At 42.2% G+C, this 10,918-nt stretch overlaps 1 protein-coding gene across 3 annotated transcripts in view; it reads left to right on the top strand.

Annotated features, from left to right (window-relative positions):
- Positions 1-59: 59 nt before the first annotated feature.
- Positions 60-10,918, top strand: part of F8 (coagulation factor VIII) — a 151,345-nt gene continuing 140,486 nt past the window's right edge. The window contains exons 1-2 of one of the 3 annotated variants that reach the window (XM_049107306.1): positions 60-234; positions 1,435-1,651. Coding sequence is in view for 1 of the 3 variants with exons in the window: in XM_025460528.3 (XP_025316313.1) it covers positions 3,242-3,387 (146 nt within the window). In the remaining 2 variants the exon portion in view is untranslated. Of the gene's footprint in view, positions 235-1,434; positions 1,652-2,661; positions 3,388-10,918 lie in introns of those variants that run through there. The other 2 variants (XM_049107307.1, XM_025460528.3) reach the window with 2 other exon arrangements.

The following is a 10,918-nucleotide window of genomic DNA, read 5'->3' as shown; positions in this document are numbered from 1 at the left end:
CCGCAGCCCCGCCCCGGAGGGCCGCCGGCGCGCGTGCGCGGGGGGCGGCGCCCACGGGGGAGCTCGGCGGAGGCGGCTGCCCAGTAAGGCCCGGGGGCCCCATGGCTGTGGGAAGAGCCCGCCCGCCTCGGCGCGGCAGCTCGCGGAGCGTCGAGCACGTACTTTCCAGGGCTGTGTCCACGCCGCTTCCGCACGGCGGACAAAGACGCGGCGGAACCACTGCAATTACAATACGTAAGAAGCGCTTTGAAAGCAGCTTCCCTGCCTGCACCGCGTGTGAGCCCCACTCCTAAACCACTCCTGCCCCCACACGAGCCCAGTTAATGGCCAGTTCACCGTTCCAAAAGCTTGGCCCCTAATTCTATGGCGTTACGCTGCCAATTTTTTTTTATAAATTTATTTTTTATTGGTGTTCAATTTGCCATCATACAGAATAACACCCAGTGCTCATCCCGCCAGGTGCCCCCGCTAGTGCCCGTCACCCCTTCACCCCCACCCCCCGCCCTCCTCCCCTTCCACCACCCCTAGTTCGTTTCCCAGAGTTAGCAGTCTCTCATGCTCTGTCTCCCTGTCTGATATTTCCCACTCATTTTTTCTCCCTTCCCCTTTATTCTCTGCCAATTTTTATTTGGACTATTTGGGGGGGGGGTGGGTTATTGGTTTGTATGAATTACTCATATATCCATATGTGTGGTTTTCAAATATTTTCTCCCGTTCAGGGATGCCTGGTGGCTCAGCGCTTGAGTGCCTGCCTTTGGCTCGGAGTGTGACCCCGGGGTCCCGGGATCCAGTCCCGCATGGGACTCCCCACACGGAGCCTGCTTCTCCCTCTGGCAGTGTCCCTGCCTCTCTCTGGGTCTCTCAGGAATAAATAGATAAAATCTTTAAAAAAAAACAATAAAAGGTCATTCCCATCACAGCCCTCCTCTATTCAAAAACCTACCATGACTCCCTATTGCCCTCAGTGGGGAAGGCAAACTTTTGCTGAAGCGCGCCCTTCTCGCTGACACTTTTCACGACCGTCCTTTAAAATTGCAACCTGGGGCAGCGCGGGGGGCTCAGTGGTTTAGCGCTGCCTTCAGCCCAGGGTGTGACCCTGGAGTCCCGGGATCGACTCCCACGTCCCGCTCCCTGCTTGGGGCCTGCTTCTCCCTCTGCCTGGGTCTCTGCCTCTGTCTCTCTGTCTCTCTGGGAATGAATGAATGAATGAATGAATGAATGAATGAATGAATGAATGAATGAATAAACAAACTTCAAAAAAATAATACAATCAAATGAAATTGCAATCTGCCACATCCCTTCTTCCCCTTCCCCTGCTTACTTTCCCTTTGTGCACAGCACTGGTTTTACCTTATCACGTGTTGTATGAGCTACTCATGTGTGACAAGTATGGATGATATTAATTTCATGTATTTTTCAATCCCACGTACCCAGCACGTGCAAGTAGAACATAGAAGTTTGGAGCAGAAAAAAAATATATAAATAAATAAATAAATAAATAAGAAGTTTGGAGCAGGACTTATGGAGCCAGATTACATGGGTTGAGCTGCTAGCACTTGCAAACTCTGTGACCTTGGCCAAGTTGCCAGACTTCTCTGTGCTTCAATTACATCACCTGTAAAATGAAGACATGAATAGCAGCTGCATTAAAGTAAGTTACCGTAGTTTGTGGCGTAAAGTACATGCCAGCTGTTGTTTCCACATTCTGCTGTCTGGCAGAGAGAAAGCATCAGCAGATGTTTACCAAAGGGCCTTCTTCCTGCGTGTTTCCAAGCTGGATGGCACCTAATTGCTCCCAGGCAACTTCATACCTGTGTACGACTGGGCTCGCAGTGATAACATTTGTTATAGCAACCCTGGTCAAGTCTCTTCTCATTATCTCCTATACTTTGAGGCCCTCAGTCCTCCTGATAAACATTAACCTGACTAGGGACTCTGCTTGAGCTCAACAGCGTGACACGTTGGTGTAAGCAGATATGTCGTATACCTGGGACAAATGTAGACCTTAAGCATCAGGTAGCGGCGCCTGGGTGGCTCAGTTGTTTGGACATTGGCCTTCAGATCAGGTCAGGATCCCACAGCCCTGGGATCAAGCCCCACCTTGGGCTCCCTTCCTAGTGGAGAGTATGCTTCTCCCTCTTCGTCGCTCTCTCTCAATATTTTTCTCCCTGTCTCGGTGTCTCTCTCAAATAAATAAATAAATAAATAAATAAATAAATATCTTTAAAATAAAGAAACATCAGGTGACAACAATGCAAGATAAATAAATACATGAATGCCGCATGGTTATAAGTGCTATGGAGAAAAATGAAGCCAGGAGGGATTTCAGCAGTGTCCGTGGAAGTAGAGAGCTGAGAGTGTAAACGCAGTGGTCCACATTTAAGCTCACGGAGGAGGCGATTGGAGCCAAGTCTTGAAGGAGACGTGGAAGTGGGAATGTGTGGCGATCTGGGGGAAAGTGTTTCAAGTAGAGGATATGGCAAGTGCTAACGTCTAGGTGCAAAACTGTGCTTGATATTTTAAGGAAGAGCAAGAAGGACAGTAGCCGTAGTGACAGGAGACCCCAGAGGTCTGGAGGAAGGGGCCGTGCAGATCACGGGAGATGCTCTAGGCCATACTAAAAACTTAGGATTTTACTCTGAATGAGGTTAGAAGCCAGTGGAGGGTTCTAGGCAAAGGACCGACACAATCTGCTTTATAGTTCTAAAAAGAGGGGCACGGGTAGCAACAGGGAGACTATTAGAATACTGGTTACCCTTGTTTGTGCAAGGGGATTCCAGAATTTCCAACAACATCCAGAGCTCCTTTGGCTGCTGCTGCTGCGAAGGAAGAGACTTTGAGTAGGCTACGACTATGGATACACATCAGAGCTCCTCTTCGCCTTGACCTTTCCGTCCCTCCCTTCCTTTCCTTAAACGTTCTGATTAAATCAGCATTCTTGTGCCCCTAGTACTCTCAGAACCCAATGGGTTAAGATTTAGCTCTGCCTCCCTTTTCCTATTCAGTGCTTCCTGTGGCTGCTTCCCACTGCCAAAAAGGAAACAATCTTATCTGTTGCTGCCTACTGCCAATGCTGCTGTAACATCCAGCAGGTAAAGGTCCCTAACATTCACAGCAACAGTTGTGGGACTTTTCATGAAATCATAGAAAATTTGCCTTTTTTCTCCTGGGAGCTGAAGATATTTTAGGGAAGAATTAATCTCTTGTTTCTCCAGTTGAACATTTTCTAGCAATACGAGCCATGCAAGTAGAGCTCTACACCTGCTGCTTTCTGTGCCTTTTGCCCTTCAGCCTTAGTGCCACCAGAAAATACTACCTCGGTGCAGTGGAACTGTCCTGGGACTATATGCAAAGTGACCTGCTCAGTGCGCTGCACGCGGACACAAGGTAAAGGCGTGTTCCATAGGGTCCAGTCAGGATTGTGAGGAGGGGACTGGTTGGAGGAAGGTGCAGACATGACGTTAGGATGGTTGTAATGGTATTAAGCACTGGAAAAGCACTATTGAGGTAAGGTGTGCATGCTGATTGGCAGCCCTTTCACAGATCCGGACAATTTGTTGATATGTTGTTATGTTTTGTCCATTACTTCTCTTTGTCACGTGCTGCCACTTTGGAAACATAGACAGTAGAGTAGAGGGAAAATGAAGAGGCGAAGAGCCGAGAAAACAGACCTTCCCTCAGCCTACTCCAAGCTTCTATACAGAGAAGCAGAGCAGTGAGACCCCCTCAGTATTATACACAACTTTAGTCTGTCCTCCTGTGTCGGTGTGGCGTGGTTCTGATATCCTTGCCCAGTTTTGTTTAAGGATAGTATTAGCCAGGATTTCAGAACCTTTTCATTTGGGGGGGGGGGCTCCAGTGCATTTTGGGAGACTAGTATTAAATGATTTTTCAATATTATCTATGATCATCAATTTATCTGGAGCTTTCTGCGTCCTCTTCTGTCAAATTTGGTTATGTATATTTTTTCTAGAAAGCAATCTAGATTTTTCAAGGTTTGGTAATGTATTGGTATCAAGTCACATACTAGTCTTGTGATGTTCAACTGTTCTGTATCTGTAATTATATTTCCTTTTTCATTCTTTTTTTAAAGACTTTATTTATTTTATTTATGAGAGACACACAGAGAGACATAGAGAGAGGCAGAGACACAGGCAGAGGGAGAAGCAGGCTCCATGCAGGAAGCCCGACATGGGACTGGATCCCGGGGCTCCAGGATCACACCCTGGGTCAAAGGCGGTGCTAAACCACTGAGCCACCCAGGCTGCCCTCCTTTTTCATTCTTATATTCTGGGTGTCCTTTCCCTCTCTTAAGAATATTTCCAGGAAGTTTCTTAATTTTTTTGATCTTGTCAGGAACCGTCTTTTGTTTCTATCAGTTGAAGCTTTTACTCACATTAAATCATTCCTTCTTCCCAATTTCCTTTGGTTCATTTTGCTGATCTAATTTTGCTAATTGAGTTGAATGCTGAAATTATTTATTTTAAATTTTGTTTTGTTTCCTTTAAATGTGTTGTTATAAAGATTTAACCCCATGTATAATAACAATATAAATATTAAATGTGATCGTGTCATAAGTTATATTATTTTTTGTTCTTTCTGTTTGGCTCCCCACCCTCCTACGTTAGCCCCCTTCTTGCCTATCCCCAAACAAATAACCCCAATATGATAATATGTGCTCATGCACATACACATACATAAATATGCAAATAAAGGTTTTCTTGGTCATTGCTTGTTTTACAAAAATGGGATATTACAAACCTGTTTATCTCTTATTAACACCTAGTAGAGGGATCCCTGGGTGGCGCAGCGGTTTGGCGCCTGCCTTTGGCCCGGGGCACGATCCTGGAGACCCGGGATCGAATCCCACGTCGGGCTCCCGGTGCATGGAGCCTGCTTCTCCCTCTGCCTGTGTCTCTGCCTCTCTTTCTCTCTGTGACTATCATAAATAAATAAAAATTAAAAAAAAAAAAAAAAAAACACCTAGTAGAATTCTGAGTAAGCATAGCTTCAATTCATTTTTTCTTAATTTAAGAGGGATGTGAGGGGAGGAGCACAGTGAGGGGGAGAGAGAATATCAAGCAGGCTCCATGCCCGGCATGGAGACCAATGCTGTGCTCGATATCACAACCCTGAGATCATGACCTGAGCCGAAATAAAAAGTCAGATGCTTGAGCCAGGTGCCCCAATTCATTCATTTTAATGGCTACGTAAGATTTCATATTTTCCATATTACTTCCATTTTTTGTTCATTATATGCTGTATCATTACACACTGGTGCTTTTACTCCTGTGGGACCGATTCTCAAGAAGGATATTACTAGAATGAAGGGAGTATTTTCTATTTGGTTTTAATCTCCAAAAAGGCCAGAACTCTTCACACATTTCTACTACCAACATATGCGAGTGCCCTTCTCCCCACTTTAATTTGAATAAGTTTTATCTTGTTCTTTTAATTTTTGCCTATTTAGTCAGATACGGAGTGATACTGCGTCAGTACTTTAATTGAATTCCTTTTACTTCTTAAGTTGAACATCTCAAATGCCTGTTGGGTGTTGCATTTATATTTTGAAATTTGACTATTGATATGTTTTGCCCATTTTCCTTTGGGCTCTTTTATTTTTTTAATGACAGAAAACCTTTTATCACCACATATATTGACTATTTGTTATACTGCATAAACATACTAGTGTATAGTGCAGTTTTCCCCAAAACCTGTTGTCTACTGATTTTGTTCATGACTTTTACTAAGATTTAAAATTTTTTATAGTTTTTTATTTTATTTTTTTATATCTATCTTTTATATCCTCAGAGTGGCCAGTTGGTCAAAAATGTTTTCTGCATGTCAAGGTTGCGTGTATATTTCCCAAATTTTCTTGCAAGATTTTTATTGGTTTGCTTTTTACATTTATGGCAACAATTCATCTGATAATTATTTTTGTATACGGTATAGAAGTGGGATCTGTGTAGTAGTATTTCCATCTAGATCAATAGCCTCTGGCAGTGGCACCATTTATCAAATAATACGTCTTTTACTACTGATTTGAATAAACACATTCATCGTATAAAATTCTCGTACACATTAGTATGTATTTCTGGATGCATTATGCTTCTTCATTGAACTGCTTTATTTTTGTCTTGCCATGCCAATACCATACCAATTGATTACAATGAGTCTATTATATCTTCTGATACCTGGTAAGCAAAATCAGTACTCGCTGCTCTTTTTTAAAAATCTTTCTTAGCATTTCTTTTTTTTTTAAGATTTTGTTTATTCATTTGAGAGAGAGAGAAAGAGCACGCATGAGTGGGGTTGGGGGAGAGGGAGAAGCAGGCTCCCCACTGAGCAGGAAGCCCAGTGGAGGCTCAATTCCAAGACCCTTCGGATCATGACCTGAACTGAAGGCAGACGCTTAACTGACTGAGCCACCCAGGTGCCCCTGCCTTTCGTAGCACTTCTTACTCACTTTATTCTATGTAAACATTTTAAATTTTCTTCCAATTAAAAAAAGCTAAGTCCTAGGGGGCGCCTGGGTGGCTGAGTGGCTGAGCATCTGCCTTCAGCCCAGGGCGTGATCCCGGGGTCCTGGGATCGAGTCCCACATCGGGCTCCCCGCAAGGAGCCTGCTGCTCCCTCTGCCTGTGTCTCTGCCTCTCTCTCAGTATCTCTCATGGATAAAAAAAGATATTTAAAAATAAATAAATACAATTTTAGTGTTTTTTTTAAATGAATAGGTGAATGCTCCATCTTTTTTTTATAGCTCAAATAACATTAGAATCACCTATTGTTTAAAAGTTAGATAAGATTCATTTATCAGTCCATTTGCTTCAAGTGACATTTGGAATATTTTTAATCATGTCTTCAGGCTCTTTTATTAAAATGTCAAATCAAGCTTCAACTTTTTTTGAAGTCAGCTTTAATAATTTTATATCTGTGCAGATTATCACTTTATTTTTTCAATTCCGTCGCCACATGATAAGTAGTTATGTGCACTTTCTTTTTCTTAAATTCCTATGTCTTTGTTATTGATCTTTTATCCACAAACGGGTTTGCAAAGGATTTATTTTGTTGGTGGTGATAGTCTTTTCAAAGAATGAGCTTCTGGGTTTCTTTTTCTCAATTATTTTTTTAAAGATGTATTTATTTATTTGAGAAAGAGCACGAGTAGGAAGGGCAGAAGGAGAGGGAGAGAGAGTCTGCTTCGGACTCTGTGCTGAGAGTGGAGCCGGATGCAGGACTTGATCTCATGACCCTGAGATCATGACCTGAGCCAAAACCAAGAGTCGGACACACAACTGCCTGTACCACCCAGGCCTCTCCCCAGTTATGTTTTAATATTTATTTTTAGATTTTATCTCTATCAGGCTGCCTGGGTAGCTCAGGAGTTGAGCATCTGCCTTCCGCCCAGGACATGACCCCAGAGTCCCAGGATCGATTCCCACTTTAGGCTCCCCACAGGGAGCCTGCTTCTCCCTCTGCCTGTGTCTCTGACTCTCTCTCTCTCTCTCTCTCTCTCTCTCTCTCTCTCATGAATAAATACATAAAATCTTTAAAAAAAAAGGCTTGATCTTTATCAATGATATCTTAGTTTCTTTGGATTTATTGTGTTGTATTTTTTCTAATACTTTGGGAAAAGTAATGTTATTTTTCTTTTGTCCTTTGTTTTTAATAGTGAAGGCATTTAAAGCTATATGTTTTTCTCTGAGAACTTTTTTTTTAGAATCTCTGAGAACTCTTTTGCATATCACATAGGTTATGATATGAAGTTTTCGTTATTTGCAGTAGTTTGTAATATCCTCTTGGATTCCATTTAAGATCATGATTTTTTTCTTTCTTCTTTTTTCCAAGCTTTTATTTCAATTCCAGTTAGTTAATATACAATATGATGTTTAGTTTCAGATGTAGAATTTAGTGATTCGGCCCTTCCATACCCGCCCCCCAGTGCTCATCACTGACAAGTGCCTTCCTTATTGCCCATCACCTATCTCACACCCATTCCCCACCACCACCACCTCCCCTTGAGCCGCCATCACCTTGTTCTCTATAGTTAAGAGTCTGTTTCTTGGTCGGCCTCTCTTTTCCACCCCCCTCCATGTTCATTTGTTGTGGTTCTTAACTTCCACAAGTGAGCGAAATCATATGGTACTTGTCTTTTACTGACTGCCTTGTTTCACTTAGCTCAGTACTCTCTGGCTCTACCCACGTTCCTGCAAATGGCCAAGATTTCATTATTTATTTGTCATGGTTCAGTAATATTCTGTGTCTGTGTGTCTCTCTGTGTGTGTGTGTGTGTGTGTGTGCGCCATATACTACATCTTCTTTATCAGTCAGTGGACACTTGGGCTCTTAATTTGGCTACTGTAGATAATGCTGCTATAAGCATAGGGATGCATGTTATCACTTTGAATTAGTATTTTTGTACTTTTGGTATTTACCCAGTAGTGCAATTGCTGGGTTGTCGGGTAGCTCTATTTGTAACTTCTTGAGGACCCTCCACACTGTTTTCCAGAGTGGCTGCACCAGCTTGCGTTCCCACCCACAGTGTGAGAGGGTTCTCCTTTCTGCATCCTCACCAACACCTGTTGTTTCTTGTTCATTTTAGCCATTTTGACAGGTGTGAGGTACTATCTCATTGTAGTTTGGATTTGTAGCTCCCTGATGACGAGTGATGTTGAGCATCTTTTCATGTGTCTGTTGTATGCCTTCTTTGGAGAAATGTCTATTCACATCTTCTGCCCATTTCTTAATTGGATGATTCATTTTTTGGGTATTGAGTTTTTAAGTTCTGCCTATTGGATACTAACCTTTTATCAGATATGTCATTTGCAACTGTCTTCTCCCATAAGTAGGTTGTCTTTTAGTTTTGTTGATTGTTTCCTTTGCCATGCAGTAGCTTTTTATTTTGATGAAGTCCTAATAGTTTATTTTTGCTTTTGTTTTCCTTGCCTTAAGAGACATATATAGTAAGAAGTTGCTACAGCCAATGTCAAAGAGATTACTGCCTGTGTTCTCCTCTAGGATCATGATAGTTTCAGGTCTCACATTTAGACCTTGCATCCATTTTTTAAGGTTTTATTTCTTTATTCATGATAGACACACACATACAGAGAGAGAGAGAGAGAGAGAGAGAGAGGCAGAGACACAAGCAGAGGGAGAAGCCTGCTCCATGCAGGAAGCCTGTTGCAGGACTCGATCCCGGGATCACACCCTCAGCCAAAAGCAGATGCTCAACCCCTGAGCCACCCAGGCATCCCTCTCATCCATTTTTTAAAAAAGATTTATGTATGTATGTATGTATGTATGTATGTACATAGAGTGGGAGAAGGGGCAGACAGAGAGAGAGAAACAGAATCTTTTTTTTAAGATTTTATTTATTCATGAAAGACAGAGAGAGAGGCAGAGACACAGGCAGGGGGAGAAGCAGGCTGCAGGCAGGGAGCCCGATGCGGGACTCGATCCCCGGACTCCAGGATCACACCCCGGGCTGAAGGCAGGTGCTAAACGCTGGGCCACCCGGGCTGCCCGAGAAACAGAATCTTAAGCAGACTCCACACTGAGCATGGAGCCTGTCACAGTGCTTGATATCACCACCCTGAGATCATGACCTGACCAGAAATCAAGAGCTGGGCACTTACCCAGCTAAGCCACCCAGGTGCCCCTAGGTGTTTCATCCGTTTTGAATTTATTTTCGTGTCTGGTATAAGAAAGTGGTCCAGTTTCATTATTCTGCATGTGGCTGTCCGGTTTTCCCAATACCATTTGTTGAAGAGACAGTCTTCTCTCCATTGAATATTTTTTCCCACTTTGTCAAAGATTTATTGACCATATACTTTTGGGTTCGTTTCTGAGTTTTCCATTCTATTCCATGGATTTATATGTCTATTTTTGTGCCAGTACCATCCTCTTTTGATGACTACAGCTCTGTAATACAACTTGAAGTCCAGAATTGTGATGCTTCCAATATTATTGCTTTTTTTTTTTCAAGGTTGCTTTGGCGATTCGGGATGTTTTGTGCTTCCATAGAAATTTTAGGACTATTTGTTGTGCCTCTGCAAGAACTACTGTTGGTATTTTTATAGGGATTGCATTGAATGTATAGATTTCTTTGGCTGGTATGGACATTTTAACAATTTTTGTTCTTCCAGTCATGAGCTTGGAATGTCTTTCCATTTCTTTGTGTCATCTTCAATTTCTTTCATCTGTGTTTAATTGTTTTCAGAGTCCAGTTCTTTCACCTCTTGGTTAGGTTTATTCCTAGGTATCTTATTATTGTTTGTGCAATCGTAAATGGGATTGATTCCTTAATTTATCTTTCTGCTGTTTCTTTATTGATGTAGAGAAATGCAATAGATTTCTGTATGTTGACTTTGTATCCTATGACTTGACTGAATATGCATATCCGTTCTAGCAATTTTTTGGTGGAGTCTTTCAGGTTTTCTTTTTTTTTTTTCAGGTTTTCTATATAGAGTATCATGTCATCTGCAAATAGTGAAAGTTTGATTTCTCCCTTGTGGATTTGGGTGCCTTTTATTTCTTTTTGTTGTTGTATTGCTGTGTCTACGACTTGAGTAAAAGTGGTGACAGTGGGCATCCCTGTCACCTTAGGGATAAGTTCCCAATTTATCCCCATCGAAGATGATGTCCACTGCGGGTTTTTTTATATATGACCTCTATTTTGTTGAAGTGTGTTTCCTCTAAACGTACTTTATTTAGGGGCTTTATCATGAATGGGTGTAGTACTTTGTCAAATGCTTTTTCTGCATCTATTGCAATGATCATATGGTTCTTATCCTTTCTTTTATTAGTGTGTATCACACTGATTGATTGATGAATATTGAACCACCTTGGCAACCCAGGAATAAATCCCACTCAATAGTGGTGAATGATTATTTTAATGTACTGTTAGATTTGGTTTTCT

This window comes from Canis lupus, chromosome X (genome assembly GCF_003254725.2).
Source record: "Canis lupus dingo isolate Sandy chromosome X, ASM325472v2, whole genome shotgun sequence".
In the NCBI taxonomy this organism is placed as follows: Eukaryota; Metazoa; Chordata; class Mammalia; order Carnivora; family Canidae; genus Canis; species Canis lupus.
The sequence above is the reverse complement of the archived record's forward strand: the minus strand, read 5'-3'. Positions and strand labels throughout refer to the sequence as shown.